General features: G+C 36.2%; 1 protein-coding gene across 2 annotated transcripts in view; it reads left to right on the top strand.

Annotated features, from left to right (window-relative positions):
* The window catches only part of LOC137291364 (uncharacterized), a 69,549-nt gene that overhangs the window by 24,090 nt on the left and 27,067 nt on the right, over window positions 1-18,392 (top strand). The window contains exons 2-3 of one of the 2 annotated variants that reach the window (XM_067822681.1): window positions 5,778-5,917; window positions 7,591-7,629. In XM_067822681.1, the coding sequence (XP_067678782.1) occupies window positions 5,778-5,917; window positions 7,591-7,629 (179 nt within the window). The remainder of the gene's footprint in view (window positions 1-5,777; window positions 5,918-7,590; window positions 7,630-18,392) is intronic. The other variant, XM_067822679.1, reaches the window with a different exon arrangement.

Here is an 18,392-nt window from a genome sequence, read left to right as displayed (position 1 = left end):
AGAGGATTTAAATATGAAAGGATAGCCGTGTCAGTCTCAGGATTGATTCAGATTTCATGACTGAAATTATTTAAATGTAATGTGCAAGAAAGCCTTTTTAAGTCAGAAGGATCATGGAAAGGTTTTCAGGTATGTGTGTTCTCATTTTTTGCCCACCAACAATCGACTTCCATTAAAAGCATTGAAATAACAATGAACAATGTTCCATTGATACTGATAATAGATTCCACCAAGATATACATTCACTGTCTTTGCAAGGGCTATCAACATTAGTGGCTTTGTACACAATACTCATCCCAACATAACAGAGCTAGTAAGTATGTGTACGAGGACAATGAAGAACCCTGAGGACTCTTAGTACGTTCAGGTTGGGGCCAACAGCGACAAGAAGATATGAATTATGCATTTATAGGTTTGACTGTGGGACAGGGTTGAGGAGGGGACTGTTTGTGATCTGTAATGACTTTCACATGTAGGACATTCTGATAAAATGTCCTCGAGTCTTCTCACATTCTACCAGCAGTGTGTTCAGGTTTCTACCATCATGTTCCCTACCAAAAGTTAAGGATATGTTTTTCATCTGATCACAAAATAACACATGAACCAGTCAAGGTTTTATAGATTTTTCTTTGATTGAAAAAAAATATTATTTGCCCAACATAGTCCTACTTCTTTGAATTTATTTAGTAATCATTAAATCAGTGTCCGTTTACCAAAGGAATAATGACACTTGGATCACCTTTTAGCATATTGTTGTAGATGCCCCCTACAAAGTTGTGAAATTCACAGCATGTGGTAACCCTTTGAGGCTTTTGATAAAATAACTGAAAAAATGAACTTGTAAAATCTTAATGATTTTCAGTTGAGTTCAGAATGTTCAGAATCGTTGAGTGTTTTGTAATACCTTTGCTGCCCAGCCATGGGAAGATTATCTTCCTTATGACAAATATAGCTGTTTGTACAGGTCTATTTAGACGTTTAGTTTGGTTCTTTTTTCATGAATGGTTCAGTTATTTACTTTATCCTAACTTAATGTTATCCCTCGTCTGCAGTAAATTTAGGGCTGAGGTGAATACAAGACATATCACAGATATAGGGTAATTAATACAACTATTTTTTTACCAAATATCAAAACAGTTGATGTTTTCATACATTATATTTAGTCAAATAACAACTGAATATATTATTTGACATGTCTTAATGTGTAAATATTGTCAAGACAGCGGTCAGTGACCACAATAACAAACTCAGTTCATGAAGGAATAAGGTTTGATTCTCTAAATATTTGAGTTAATTGTGAAAACTCATGGTAAAATAATAATTTTTACATATTCAACAGCCATTACAAATAGTGCTGGTTGTGCTCATATGCTGATCAATAATTGGAGCTATGTAATTGAGCAATAATCAGCTGTAAATGTAAACCCCACAACAAAACGTGGGCAATAATGGAACATAGTCACAACACTGTGCAAATGAAACAGGCACTGATTAACACCATGATCAAGACAGTCTGTGTTCCTTGTTGAGACACGCATGCGAGTATAGTATGTACACTACAGTTTTACAAGTCAGGAAACTGCATCTTTTGTTGATGTCTTGCTTTATCAAACATAACAGTAAGAAACATACTTTCTGAAATTTAATTTGATGTTTAATTATTAATAAAATTAGATCGATGAGTTTCCCAAGCTCATCAATAATTGCTGAGATTGATGGGATAACCATTTATTCAATCAATAACAACAACAGTACTATTTACTAGTACATATATGCACAGTCTGTCCTTAAAGCTGCAATAAAAGCACAAATTGCTAGCTTAGCCAGCTCTTTTTTTGCATGCAGGAAGTTAAACACATTAAATCTCTGTATTCAATGTTTTCTTTGACCAAAACTGACCAAAACCTGATTCTGATTTGATTTGGCAGAACTTCCTATGTTGCTTTCTAAAACCTTGATTTTCAATCCAGAGTTTGCCCTTCTATTGTTTCTGTGTTTGTAAGCATCTTGAGACCATGGTGCCTGTAGGTTTCAAGGAAGTGACAAGGATCTAACACAAACATAATTTCTGGATTTCCTTTCACACCAGCACATTGATGTCATAACTGAAATACTGTCCACCCAGTACTTGATGTAGTTGTCGTAGAACTTTTTGTTTTAATAGCAATCATTTAAAGGTGTAATTCCATTCCCTTTCATTGGAAAATTTAGTATAAGTAAAATGAACACAGGGCTTTTTAAACCTAAACTATTCTTGAAACTGTAAATAAGGAAAGGTACAACTTTACAGACAACAAAGTAACCAAATTACATTAGCAACAGTTGTCATCCATAAACTTGTATGTTTACTTTTAAGTCCTTCTCTTACAAGAACCAATACTGAATATAGTAACCAAATGGTAACTGTAATAAATATTTAATGACAGTGAGAGTGGCTTATCCATTTTGCATGGACATTGTTTGAGTCTATCCAGTAGTTACTAGTTCAACCAATTGTTTTCAGTTGTCAGGTTAACAATATCAGCTGTCCTGCTTCTCTCAGCAACTGTGCCCAGGGTACAATTATCAAATGTTCCAAATCAACAGCATGGCTACCGAGGACAGGTTTCCAGAGGGCTGTCCCTTGTCTGCAGGGTTTCTCATAGGTCTTCTGTTATCAAAAGTTAACTCTTGACTGTCTCGGCCTTATCTAACCTGATGATGGTATTTGCTTTAAGCGTGTTTGGGATTTAACTTGTTTTTATGGCATTATGTTTGTGTCAAAATACATTTTTTTTATTTGTAGTGATAAATAGTTTGAAGTTGTTCAAAGTTTAACGCAAAATAACAAATTAGCCATGATAAATAAGTCCCACTGACTCTATCTCTTTTCAGCGGATATTGATACAAATATGTCTTTGACAACCTGAAAAATATAGATGAACAAAGCAAAATGATAATGAAATAGTATATATGAATAAGTAAAAATAAGTCACCATTCTCAATTTATTTTAAAACCTTTTACACCCTTATTGAGAGCAGGCATTTACACATTTAAAGATGCTTTATTATTATTGAATATTACAATTTTGGTTGAGACCAGAATAAAAAACTGCCTGTGTCTAAGTAATTGTGAGGAATGTTTTTGTAGCAATAAAATTGAATACAATTAGGTATTGCAACAATGACAATGTTAAGAAATTGGTTGTTCAATTACTGTCACTGTATTTTTTTGCCCAGGTTTAGATATCATGATCCTTGTTAAACAAATTAATTTAAGACTACATGAAATATATCTTAAATGTTTCATCAGAGGCGTGATTAAAAAAATCATCATAAATCTTTAAGAAAAAATGTCTCCGACCACAACAGGTTTTGTTGTTAGTAGAGGATTGCCTTGGGTGTATTTCATGACTTGAGTGTATGCTCTTGGCTGTAGCTTGTGGTGGCTGGCAGTTACCAGGTTTTCAGCAAGAAAACATCATTGGTCTTTATGTGGGAAATGATTTGTGCACAAGCAAAAAATAGGAGTCAGTAAATCTTGATAAGGTACTCAAAGAGAGGACTGTGCTGCTCAGTTGTACTCTTCTTATTGACAATACACTGATTGCAGCTGCAAAGAAATCATGACATTTTTGTAGAGTATGTTGAGTTATACTGAAGGTTTATGACATTGATCACTGTTCATGTGTGAAAATTACAATGTGATCTTAAAGAATTCATTTTCAATACTCTCAGATTTGATAATTCATGGGTTGATTCTCCTGATGTGTTGGTAGCAAGTTTCATGCAGAAATCAACAGCTAGGTATTTTCCCGAGTTTCTATGAATGAAACTCTAGTTATATTTCAGGCTTTGGCATCGGCATTAAATGTGTGTGAATGTTTGCAGAATTTCTGTAGGACTGGCAGTAACAGAACACCAATATTGTCCAAGAAACTGGGATTGGGAGAGAGAACTTTGACAATGGGCCATTTTCAGAATTAGCCATTTTCTTTTTTTAGAAAGGGTCACTGCCCATGTATCAATTGTAAGCTTCAAAATCTTAATGGACCATTTTTTTATTCTAAAGTGCAAAATGGCCCATGACTCCTGCATTTCATAATTCCTGAAGTAGGGATCTAATCTAATGTCATTCCAAAATTTCCATTTGCATTTATCAACTAGAAATAATATAGAGAATAGTAACACTTTCTCAGTGTTTGTGTTAATGCAGAAACATGCATTTTTCATGCAAAAAAAAATAATAAAACTACACACACACAAAATTTTGCGCACATGTTTTGGACGCATAGATTCTGATCTTTGTTAGGGCTATAAATAAAGATTTAGAGTATCCACAAGTCTGGTATGAAAAGAGGTCCAATAATCAACTTAGACTTCATGTTGAGCAACATTCTTCCAGTTGCCACCTTCTGTGTCTAGATCAAGCATACCTGTTCAGCAAACATGTCTAACAGTATCATTTAACATTGTTGTTTTTCGATCATGTTCATAGTGAAACTTTTGACGAAATTGATGGTAGACATGTGGAGGACATTTCCACACTGATGCATGACTGAACAAGTGTCTGATGCAGGTCCTGACCATAGGTATACGTGAAGGTCCCAGGGTAGAATAGGCCTTCATCAACCCATGCTTGCCATAAAAGGCAACTATGCTTGTTGTAAGAGGTGACTAACGGGATCGGGTGGTCAGGCTCACCGACTTAGCTGACACATGTCATCGGTTCCCAATTGCTCATATCGATGCTCATGTTGTTAATCACTGGATTTTCTGGTCCAGACTCGATTATTTACAGACTGCCATCTTACAACTTATGTGTTTTTTTTTTCCAGATAGTTTACTTACCTTTACATGTGTTTCTGATGATACTAAAGTTGAATCAGGATGTGTTCATTCAAGTCCCTGGTATCATAGAGTCTTTGAAAGACATTTAGATGTTGGGAGAACATGAAGATGTTACGTTTTTTTATGAATAAGAAATTTTTGTATTCTTTGTCATGCCTCTTCAGAGCTATTTCTTGCTTGGTGACAGTTTTGAACCATTAATGGTGAGTGAGTGAGTTTAGTTTTACGCAGCACTCAGCAGTATTCCAGCTATATAGTGGCAGTCTGTAAATAATCGAGTCTGGACCAGACAATCCACTGATCAGCAGCATGACCATCGATCTGCGCAATTGGGAACCGACGACATGTGTCAACCAAGTCAGCAAGCCTGACCACACGACCTTATGACAAGTATAGTCGCCTTTTAAGGCAAACATGGGTTGCTGAAGGCCTATTCTATCCCGGACCTGCACGGGCTGAACCATTAGTGGTGTAACATTATGGCAGTGCAGTGTTGTATTGCAATATGAGGCTCAATTTACAACTGTATAGCGTAATGTATGATTTATTACATGAAAAGCTATATTTATGTCAAACATGTAAATAATAACACACTGTTCATGAGTAATTTTATGTAGATTCCCCAGAATCTCCTGATTGGGTAAAAACTGCAGAATCTGCAAGGTATAAATTGCAGAATATACACATAACACCCATGCCAATGTGCTTCTCTTCTACAAAATCCCATCTCAGCTCTCAGAAAGTTGTAAACGGATCTGTGATTCTGATTCACCTTCAAAATGGGAGAAGATATGAATGTATGGTAGTTGTGTACCCTATTGTACCAATATTATTGTAATACATATTGTTTTATACTGTTGCACTGTATCATTACATCTTTAGTATCTTTGACAACTATTTTGCTGATTGAACTGAACTAAGAAAGTATTTCATGTATCTAATTTCAGAGCGAGCAACAGCAGTTTGACTTGCATCATGTCAATACTTCTACAAGGTATGCTCCTTTTGGTACCGAAAACACACCCATGTTCCGCTCCAAAATAGTTGGTGGGAAACTAGTACCAGTTGTTGAGCGGCAAGTCAATCCGTAAGTAATCATGTTAAGTGTTGTAACTGTGTGTGTGGGCCTGTGTTAAACTTGTGTTTCTGGTAACTAAACACTAACTGAGGTTGGAGGGGTGGTATTTATATTATTCTTTAAATTGTTTTGATGTTGGATACACTGTCTCCAGCATTTATTGGCAGAAACGTCCAGTCTTTTTCCAGATGTATATATTAGTTTCTTGGCAGTTCCTTTTGTGTTAGATGTGGTTTAGAGCAGAGATGCCAACCTCTACACTTTTATCGTAGTCACAACAAATTTTCATCAAGGTATGCCAATACGATTGCACCAGAGATTTTAAGAAATTTGAAGAAATTTCATTAAAATTTGGATATATAGAGGCGAAACCATATGTTTTACTCATAATTAGTGTCATATTATCCATCCAGCCTCAATACCTCTGGGATATACGTTCCAATGAATCTCCACTTTAAATTTATCCTGGATGCATCTATGGCTCAGCCCGACGAATGTATTACATCCCTTGGCTGACATTTTAGCCAATCAGGTGTCTATGATGAGAAGTTGTTTAACCAATTAAACCTGGCAACACAAACTGTGCAGAGGTTCCATGAAAGAGGTAGAAGGAGTTCTTGCATATATTTTGTAGTTTCGAACCTGTCTATTTGTCTGTATGATTCCCCCCAAATCTGAGTTGCACTGAGAACAAACCTTCGCAGCTGCGACCTTTATCTTTGTTGACAATGGTAAGCTCAGTTGAAACGGCGACTTAGCTGATTGGCTACTGTGAAAAATCAGAGCCATGGTCACACTGCCAATTTTGGTCTTTAAAACTACTATTTGCAATGCTTTGGGGTTAGCATCTCTGTCAGAGTAATACAACTGGTCAGTCAGGTTACGTACAGCACAAGTATTATATTTATATTAACAAACACCTGTAAAGAGACTACTTTTGAAAAAGATAGAGACAGAGTATTAATTTTCCTGATAATAATTATTTATAAGTGTTATTAGGTTATTTATGATACAAGTCTTTTATGATACAAGTTATTCTGTGTTGTAACAGTGGTGATGTATTGTATCTGTATTGTTTTGTAGGTGTTTTATTGATTACTAAAGTTTTTAATAACTTTGAGTGTTTTCCATTTTGGCAAGACCAGTCTGTTTCCTTGATCTATTGTAGAAACTGTTGCATGTAAGACATAAGAATTAACTACCTTTTTAGCATTTTGTATTTTGTTGAAATGTTTCATCAGAAATCAACCTTAGAACAACCCTGATGATAATTTAATTGGTTTTGCTTCAGTTCCACATTATGTTTTTGTAAGCGTGTTCACAGAAATTGATTCTCGTAACAATTGAAAGTATTACATGCTTAAAGAGGTATACCCCAGGAGGTATTTCCAATGCCTAGTCCCATGTGTTAACATGTATTGTCTCACACAGGCAGTGACTTTAATCTGTTTCTTACTTTATCAAAGCAATGTTTCTACCATAAAGTGTTTTTCTAAAATATATTAGGTAATATCAACAAGCAGTATATCAGAGAATATACAATGTGTGTAAGAAACAAATATGGTCTGTCCAACATGAAGTTGTGTTTACAATATTGCAGAGGCCAAATGGCTTGTGACTTATGACAAAGCCTTGTACATATGAGATTCTATTATGTTTGTGTACTGAAATCTGTTTTTCAGTGTGGTAGATCAAGCGTTGGGTGCAGACCAGCATATCAAGTAATATGATATGATAACATATATATTACGTGTTGGTCAGGTGTTTTTAGAGGCATTTTGTACATACATGGACACAGCTGATCTTAGAGCTAGATAGATGTTTGTGTGAGGTTACAAGGGTGTTTAGTTCAAAACTGTAATATATATTTTCATATATGTATATGCTTACTGTGTTCAAGACCAAGGTTCTCTTTGGGTCATGATATAGACTATACTATCTAATCTGAGAACCCCTTAAATCTATAATTCTTAACATTTGGGTTATAACAAGAAGCCATGTGTGCTTGATTGTGAACATAGTTATGATACATTTCCACATATCGGTTCTCCTTTATGAACTTCAAACTGCCACAAAGTCATATGTCAATATCAGGTTCAAACTGTTTGAAATGAAGTAACATTCAAAGTAAAGACTGCTTCTGAGAGTAAATCACTATGATGTCATAATTTCAAGCATTCCACATTTTCGTCATTGATCTGGACAAAGATCCCATGACATTTAGGATTACTTTGAATACTGAAATTTACAATCTGACAGTAGTAATGAAGAGGGGATAGAGATGTAATTTGTGATATCATTTCCACTCACTAATTATCCAATTGTTTTTTTATATTTCCTGCTTTGGGAGTTGAGTCTGGTGATTTTGGGTACCCACTAAATTTTGCTTTTTTCAATGTATTTCTGTTTCAATGGATGTTTGTGTTATTGCTTTGGAATTGTTTTACAAGAAATAGATTTGGTTAGATCTTGTTATTGTCATGTAGTGTAGTTTTGGCAGCAGATGATTAAGTTCATTCTTGGAACTTTGTTTTTTCTGTGAAAGGCCAAACTAGTGTTAGATCCAATTTAGAATTTGCTTTGATATGCTGTTTTCGTTCCTTTAGTTGCTTCACTGTGTCTCCTCCCCACACCACCCACCATCCACCCCTATCTATTGTGATGGCGAAAACTTTGTTAAACTTTTTCATGCATCCCAGTATTATCCCATTCTCTCATAATTCTATAGTGAAAAGCTAGGGTGCTTTTACTTTTGTTCATATCACATCATATCTATCTGTCTGTCTGTCTGTCTGTCTGTCTGTCTGTCTGTCTGTCTGTCTGTCTGACTGTCTGACTGCCTGTCTGTCTGTCTGTCTATCTGTCTGTCTGCATCTCTTCTTCTCAGCTACCCTCCACTCATCCCAATTATTTGTTGTGAGAGTGATGGATTACAGTCTGAACCAAATATATTTGTACTTCGCTTACATATTTGTAGGGTTATCACAAGCCATCCATATTCTCATCTTATATAGACTTACCACATCCGGGATAGAGGTGGTAACAACAGTATGTATGGTTGTCTATATATTGCATTCCGTAGTAATGAGTCAAGTAACTGTTCTTTGTTGTTAAACTATTTATATGTTTTCATATATGTGTGCTTGATCACAGCCCTGCCCCTCCCCTTTGCCAAATAACAACTGTATGTTTTTATGTTTTCACATAGTGTATTCAATTCATGAAATATGAGCACTGGAAGCTCAGCATTTCTGACGTAAAGTCAAAGGCAGAACTTTTCTTTTCAGTTGTTTATTTTCTGTGAATAATGTAAACAAACCCGAAACTGCTATGGCAACTAGTTGTAGTTTCACTTATCTCCCTATCCACGCTTCATAAAATAGATTTGTTACGAAAAGAATCCTGAAATTGTTGTTTTCCCAGAACACACTTAATGTCCACTTCATCTGGCAAGCATGTTCAATAATACCAGTGTCAAGCGCATGTAATGACAGTCTTGATGGATCAGCTGATGCTATTAAGATTGTTTCTTTGTAAGTCCCCAATGCTATAAAGCCTCAAAATCCATGCAAATGTGTTCCTCTCGTCTGTGTTACTGCTTGATTTCCGTCAATCAATATGTAGAGGCGTGAGACGGTACATAAGTACTCAATAATGACACAGGTTTGATTGACAGGTGTGGGTTACATTTGTCGTTGATTGCTGTTGTCAGTGACAGGGTTGGTAATCATGTTAATTACGAGCTGTTGGTTATCCACTGAATATAGATTATTAGCTATTCAGCATGAATGTTGATATTCCTTCACCTAGTAAAGCTGTAGAAACACATTAGCATCATCCTGGAAAAAATGCTTGATGTTGGAGTAAGACTGAAATGAGAATTGCTCATTGGGGTTGCTGCTTCAAATATTCATAAAAAAAAGTCTTTACATTTGATTTTTAGGCTGATTAGAAAATGTTGGTTTTTTTGTTTTGGTGATTATTTGAAATAGATTTTAAGTTGTTGATATACCTGCAATATTAGATAATTTAACATAACAGATTTTCCCCAGTAGTTACTTGGCTCCTATTCTTGTATAGGGCAGCTAAATGGTATGGATGGTAAGGTAGGTGACTAAAAGGGGGAATGGTTTAACAGGTTACTAAATGGATTTGATGGTCAGGTAGGTACCTAAATGGACTGGGTCATAAGGCAGGTGCCTAAATGGATTTGATGGTCAGTCTGGTGACTATATGGATTGGATGATAAGGCTGATAACCAAGAAGGTGAATGGTTTAACAGGTAACTAAATGGATTTGATGGTCAGTCAGGTACCTAAGTGGATTGGGTGGTAAGGCAGGTGACCAGGAAGGGGAATGGTTTAACAGGTAACTAATGGATTTGATGGTCAGGCAGGTACCAAAATAGACTGGGTGGTAAGGCAGATGCCGAAACCGATTAGGTGGTCAAGCAGGTGACTGAACGGGATTGAATGGTGAAATAGGTAGCTAAATGGATTGGTTTGTGAAACAGGTAACTATATGGATTTAATGGTGAAACAGGTACCTATATGGATGGGATGGTGAAACAGGCAGCTAAATCGACTGGATGGTAACAGGTAACTAAATGGATTGGATGGTGAAACAGGTAACTAGATTAATTGGATGGTGAAACAGGTAACTACCGGTAAATGGATTGGATGGTCAAACAAGTAACTACATGGATTGAATGGTGAAACAGGTATCTAAATGGATTGCATGTTATACCAGGTGCTTGGCAAGTTGGTCAAATTAAGTCATCTTGGTGATTGCTTGTCATTGTACACAACCATAAGGGAAGCTGCTCTTGATATCAACAACTGGTCTGATCCAGGTTTGTTTATTCACCAGTTGTTGTCATGTAGCTTGAATATTGATGCATGCATCATTAGACATCAAACTATTTTGCCTAAAGATTGTATATTATTTGTTATGCTCAAGAACTAATACATAAAGCTTCCAGGAAAGGCCACAAGGTGTTTTACCAAGACCAACAGCTTGGTTGTTTTTGTTAGACTGAAATTCATGAATTTAAATCATCTGTTATGTCAGGCTGACATTCATTGCCATATTACTTTAATCGATGTTGTTCTTGTTAAATTATTTGTGTGTCATCATCATACAGGTGGAATATTGCGTACCGTTGCAAACAAAGAAATATTAAAAAAGACATTATGTTAAACAAAATGAAATGTTCATGGTTGTAAAGTTGAAAAGGCTGCAGGGGAAATTCATCATTCATCAAATTTGTCAAGGATAGATTATAATTCATTTGTTGAAAATATTATTCTAAACAAATCTGTAATAAGTATTTCCTTTAGCAGAAGAAGAATGGCATTTAACGTATAACAATGGTTTAATTACACCCATTCACTTTCACTGTGTCAAAAAAGTCTATAGTCCTCGCAAATCTATTGCCTTAGAGAGGTATCATACCCTCATCAGGGTTGTCAACACTGATCTTTGACTTGGTGCCAAGCCATCTGATAAATGCTACCACATACCACCATATCTAGGCAGTGCCATAGGAAAACGGAAAGGTCAAATATTGACTTCTCATTGATTGAGATACAATCGGTATGACCTATAAAAATTTTGATAACATTATTTCACTTGTATTGAGAACTCTTTAATTGACTTGGCTTGTAAGACCTATTTGCTGCGGAATTGAACTACGATGTCTTTGATGAGCTCTAATACGCACATTGCTTGTCATTGAAGGAGAGGAAGGTGAAATATTGTTCAATCTGGGACAAAAGTGTGATAGTTTGTAAATTAGTTCATGAGAAACTGATAAGTGATAGATTACAAACTATTGGCCATTTGTTTGGCGGACAAAGGAATAAACAAAAGCTGTCTTTCCTGGGCTTGTTTGGCCATGTCTGATAAGTAGATAGATATAAATGACTGCAGTTTGGCAAACATTTTTGCAATATTCATCCGGTAATAAATCAGGTAGAAAGAAAAGATTGTGCATTTACATATCAGGTGCTGTTCAAACTCAGTAACATCCTTGTAACTACTAATGCATGAAAAAATTAACTTTTTGTCCTTTTTTTGACTGGAATATGTATATAATAAGCTCTTTGAAGATGAAGATGTAACATATTCATTGTATCATAAGACTTCTTGTCTTTCATTATCAAGTGAATACTTTATCACAAACACAAAGTCTCTGTCCATTCCTTGTCTTCATGTTTCTCCAACTTCTATCCTGTCTCAGAGGCCAAAATATAAAATCCTGAGCACCAGATAAGATTTAGCTCATGTGGATACTGTTCCTACTGTAGTTTTTGTGAGTGGATATTATGAATGTTGAGTGGGTATTTCATTTTCCATTACCCGTTGCTTTCAAGTATTTTGATTTTTTTTCTCAGCTATATATGATGCCATTAAGTAAGTTTACTAAGCAGGCATGTACTGCCCTATGTCGTACCAAATCAAAAATAACTTAAATATAATGGAAATGATTTCATAAAAAATCACTCATCCTGTACTGACAGTACAAACTAGTCCTAAACTAACAGTACTGTGTGATAGCAATCAATGGCTTTTTCAATACACAAGAGATTGTTATAAATTTCTTCCGTACTCACATGTTTTCAACTTTGCATATCTAGCATTTTGATTGTGTAACTAGTACAGAACAATTAATTTTCAATGCATAATTAGGAATTTTCTTTGGGTATTTTACCCAGATACACAGTTTGTCTGAAATCCTGTTTTAAAATACTGCCTACAGAACCCCAGGTTATTGATTTTCAGGAGTGTGTAAATAAGAACTCACTTCAACAACAACAGCAGCAGCTTAAAACCCAATGAGCACCCTGTGTAAATCTGAATCCATGAACTCAACATGATATTAAAATTAATTCTTATAAATAAAAAAGTCCTCAAATATAAACTTTCAAGCTGTCATTAACATTAGAAAATACGTTGATAGGAGAGTAGAGCAATCAATCATCACTTCAAAACCATGCCCATTCCTTTGTCAGGCAAAAAAACAGTGGCCCAGTTGTGGGTGGATGTTTTTAATCTTTTTGAAGCACTTGAAAGTAATTGCTTTGTTAGCCAGTAAAATGTTATTGAATAACTTGCAGTTAATTTATACGTTTCAAATGAAGATAACAACAGTCTGAGTATTTAATATTACTGTAGTCAATCTGTGTGTTTGGTGGTCCGTTTGAGTAATTTATTACATAATGATATAAGCTAAGAAAGGCTTTTGAAAAGATTGTAAATCTAATGGACATTTCTCTTGTAGTTTCAGTATTTTCTTCAAAGAACCCTTTAAATAGATCAAGGGAGACTCCTGCCATAACCAGACTAGCATGCAAGGACACAGTATTTTCTACTTTATGGTTTGGTCACAGCAATGCATAATCTCATTTTGTCATATATCATATATCATACTTGATCAGAGATTGGAGATTTCTATACAGAACACTTGAAGCCCACACCTTACTCTGGCGTGTTGGAGCTGGGGTAAACAGAAGATTAAGATATACCACTTGATATTAAGTAATCTTAGCTTTAGAATTGCAATAGGATCTATATCTCTGGCTCTAGGAAAGATGAGCAGTCTCTGTTTGGTTCAAGGAAAGATGAGCAATCAAATTGGACTTCTGCAGTGGGTTGATGTATTCTGTTGCTTTCATCTGCAGATGATAATGACGATCATCTGGTGACAGAAAGTGTTGAATATACAGGATTAGGATCTATTTTGACTTGGCAGTGTGGAATATAGGATGCAGATATAATTATTGCATGTGGTATGGGGAATCAAGTTTTAAAAATTAGTAACGATATAGCAAACAATTCCTTTACATACTATATTACTATTTCCCAACACCAGTATTGTAAGGGGTATTAAAATGGGATCTGTCCATCTGTCCTCCCATTTGGTTCATCTACCTGTCCATCTGTTATGTTTCTTTCTGGAGTATTACTTGGAAACCTTTTAATATTCTATTAGAAAACTTTCATATTATCAAATACAATCTGACCAGGGCCCCGTTCCTCAATGGGATCATAGTACTACAACAGCCGTAAATCAATGTTAAAAGTATGCGAGTTACGATCAACTTAGCACTACGATCATGTGGAGGAATGGGGCCCTGGTGCCTAGAATGTCTTTATATACCTTAAAAAAAATCATGCTTACTCTATAATGTAATTGAGGCTATTGTGTCACTTAGTTGACTGCCTGGTTCAGATTTGCAGGCTACAGTTCATTTAGCTAGAACATTGCTTTATCATGCCTCAAATATGAATAGATGATTCATGTCTTAGTGGTGCATAGCCTTATAGTCAATGAACAGATGAAAATAAGGACAATAACCAATTATGGATTAAGACAGTACCTGTCACTGTACTGGACCAATAATGAAAGGTACACTTTCTTTCAAATAACTAGTGAATAAATAAGAAATTAATCCAACTCAAGTCAAAAATAATTTGGGAAGTCTAGAATGCATCAGCTCTGAAAATATAGGATGGCTTTGCATCTGGATTTGGTTTTGTGTTGTTGGATGTGTCTCTTTTCAATAACACAACTATTTTGAGGACGCATATTAGTCTGGTTGAATGGTTTGGGGGACCCCTACACCAGGAAAACTCACTGCATCTAACCCTACTTCCTGCAACTATTAACCTAGTGTAGTTGAGGTGAAGTTAGCTATCATAGCAACAGACCATACAAGTAGGACCTGCAGGAGACCTCCTGTATTGTAGTGCTGACTTGTTTATCACAACGGGAGCTGCTTGCTACCATATATCATACTTAGGGGATGTTTACTTTCCAGTCTTAGAATCTTGAATCCTGTGATCTTGAATCTTGATGAGCTTTTGGGGAGGACAGAAAGGACCTGTTTTACAGGTCAGTCCTCATGATAATAGCTGTTAAGTATATCCCTGTTTTGTGTTGTAGGATATAGGTGTAGGTGCTTTTGGTATTTTTGCTGAACATGGCCTGATTTATCAGTGTTTTTGATGCATACCAAATTTAATGAAATGATAAGCTACATTACTCACCTACATCCACACCTACCCATGTGAGTATTTAGACAAAACCAAATAAAACATTTTTAAATGATTAGATGATGGGAAAATTTTAAAAAATAAATCATTTGTTTAAGTGAAAATGTGAACAAGTCTGTAATTCTTGTAAAATATTATGTAAAATCAAATTGACATCCATCACATGTTTAATTTTTATCAAAGATGTCTCGTTTTTCAAAAGACACCCAAACTGTTTATGAGAACATTTTTAATGTTTGTTCTGTCAAGAGCACAACTCAACAGGCTTCTAAGAGTTATCATTGTCCATAACAGTACTCCTTTAAGAGGTTGTAAGACCATTCACACTTATTACACTGACGTATCTTGACATGAAGCAAGAAACAAAGAAAAAAACCATTTATCAAAATGTAAGAGATCAACTTGATTTTGATTTTTTGTGAATATTACTGCCAAATACGTCAGACAACAGACTCAAGAAATACACTATCTGATTGGTAGTCTGTCTTGCAGTTCCTGAACCAAATTATTTTCCCTAATACCTAACCTTCTCTGCAAGGATAAAGCTCTAAATGTAGCAAGGTCCTGAATCCTTCACAGGGGTTCCTTTTCATTTTAAATGGATTTATTGGTTACTATCAACATATATTCAGGGACTAGGTGTTAGTCTATCTGATTGGCAGTACATGTTGTTTGAGAGCTAGCCAGTGACTATACTCAGGCTTGAATATTTCACTGAACTTATAAGGGGATGTCAATAAGTTTTGAGCCTTGAGCATTTTTCATACCCAGGTGTCACAGCCTATGGTACGACATTGAACCTTGGGGTGTAGCTGATGTGATATATGATATATAAGTTTTGGTATCCTACTCTCAGAAGTTATTGAACAGCTCACATTGACAGAAAGAGACCCCCCTCACAGCAGTGAAAATGAATAAAATTGAGCATAGAGCAGTAATTAAGTTTTGAGTTCTTGAAGGAAACTCGGCGAAGAACATTGAAGAAAGGCTTTCAGCAGTTTATGGGAAGTCTTCCCCTTCATCTGCTACCATCAAACGAGGGGTCAATGAATTTAAGCATGGTAGAGAGAGTCTTGAAGATGACCCCCGTCCAGGTCGCCCAACAACAAGCACTAGTCAGGAAAACATTGACAGAGAGCATAGACTTGTGCTGGAAAATCATCGAATCACACTCCACGAGACAACAGGCATTTCACACGGAACCATTGAGACAATTCTTCATGCACATCTCGTCATGTCTAAGGTGTGCGCAAGATGGATGCCAAGAATGCTTACAGATGAAATTAAGCAAACAAGGGTCACCATAAGCAACTCCATGCTAACCAAATACAACAAGAATCCAGAAGATTTTCACTTTAGGCTAGTAACCTGTGATGAAACCTGGATCCACCACTATGATCCTGAGAGCGAACAAGAATCTATGGAATGGAAACATGTCACTTCTCCCAGGACCAAAAAGTTCAAAGCCTCCAGATCAGTGCAGAAGGTAATGGCGACAGTCTTCTGGGATAGCAAAGGCGTCATCCACATAGATTACTTACCAAAAGGAAGAACAATGAATGGGGAATATTACGCTAACTTGTTGAGGCAAGTGCAACAGTCAATCAAGGAGAAGGGCTGGGGCAAGATCAGACGTGGTAATCTTCTACATCAAGACAATGCTCCAGAACACACCTCTCGCGTTGCAGCCGGTGCTGTCCAGGAATGCGGGTACGAACACTTCCCGCATCCCTCCTACTCTCCAGGCCTGGCACCAAGTGATTACCATCTGTTTCCAAATCTCAAGAAACACTCGCGTGGTCGTAGATTTCAGGATGATAATGAGCTTATTCGTGCTACTGAGACTTGGTTTGAGGACCAAAATGGCGCCTTCTACAGAGTTGGCATCAGCACCTGGCAGAAAAGATGGAACAAGTGTCTTGACTCACAAGGGGACTATGTTGAAAAATAAATGTGGTTCATACCAATATTTTGTGTTTTTCTATGCAAGGCTCAAAACTTATTGACATCCCCTCGTACAATAGCCTGCCTCATACTTGAAATACAGTCATCCCTCGCAATAACGTGCTTCGTGATACCCCGGATTCGGGTAAACCGTGGGGTAATCCGTGGCAAACCCCTTCACGAAATTAGCTTGTCAACAAATCAGCTGCTACGCTCTTTTAAATTACGTGAACTAGTGAAATTCAGTGCGGATGGCAACTGACAGTGTTTATCGTACATATCCATTGTGTTTCAGTTGCTTAAAACTTGGAGGGTTTTCTCGATAATAATCATAACAACATTGTTGTAGTAACTTATGAAAGACAAGACATGCTACCAGTAAGTACGACGAGTACTTAGAGCTGTGTTTGCTGTGATGCACACCACGCTCTAGCGCGGTAATACACATTCATCCAGAACGTATGGTGTCTGACACCACATTTTATTTGATTAAATTCAGTCCCAATTTTATTTATTAACACTGTTAACAGAAACAACCGAAACACTGTAAGAGAATGGCATTACCTCATTCGATACGCATACAACTTCCGCTTACCACATTCTTGAGGGTCCATTTTTTGCACCTACCGCGATAGCACCAATTTCACATTATTCTTAGCAATCACGAAAAGATTACAGTCTCGTAATCAATGGACTCCGAGACCCGCATTATTTACTCATTGAAATCATTTTCAACAACTAAATGGCCGACATTTTGGGTTTTTTTTACAGAGTTGCAAATACTGCGGAAAGTCAGCAGTGACTTGTCAAACTGTCTCCTACGTAAAATGTATCTAGACTGGTAATGGCTTGTGTTCATTGTTATATTAAAAATGGTTGCAGAAAACATGCATTATATACTAGCCAGAGAACAATGTAAAATAATCTGTTACAATCACTGCTTAATATGTAAAATATTCTGATAATGGAATAGAAGTTCTTTGATGTAATATGGGATCGTTTTTAGCTGAATCACCGGTACATTGGACCAAAACATCTGTGCACAGCTGATCGCTATTTCCAGCTTAGTTTAATAACAGCAAAGATGTATATTCACGTGAATATAAGTCTTTGATATCAGGTTGCATAACAGGAACAACAATTAAATTATCATGTTTAGTGATTTTTGGTTGCAAGTTTCACGTACATATATATGTTTTCATTTTCAAAGTTTGTTTATTTTCACCTTGAATGATATGATATATTTTTGACTGGGCACAATTCATGAAATAGCAGTTTTGTTATGTCCTTGAAAAATATGATCTTACTTGGCCTTTGTTCCACATTATATAATAGGTACTATAACGAGAATGTCTAATAATGCGGGGGTTATCCGTGGACCCCAAGACCCGCGTTATGGTGAGGGATGACTGTATTTGGGTTTTATGAGTAGGATGGCAAGTAAATAATGTGGTTTGGCATATATACTTTTGCAAAAACACAA

Source organism: Haliotis asinina, chromosome 7 (assembly GCF_037392515.1).
Source record: "Haliotis asinina isolate JCU_RB_2024 chromosome 7, JCU_Hal_asi_v2, whole genome shotgun sequence".
NCBI lineage: Eukaryota > Metazoa > Mollusca > Gastropoda > Lepetellida > Haliotidae > Haliotis > Haliotis asinina.
This window is presented reverse-complemented; position numbering and strand designations above follow the sequence as displayed.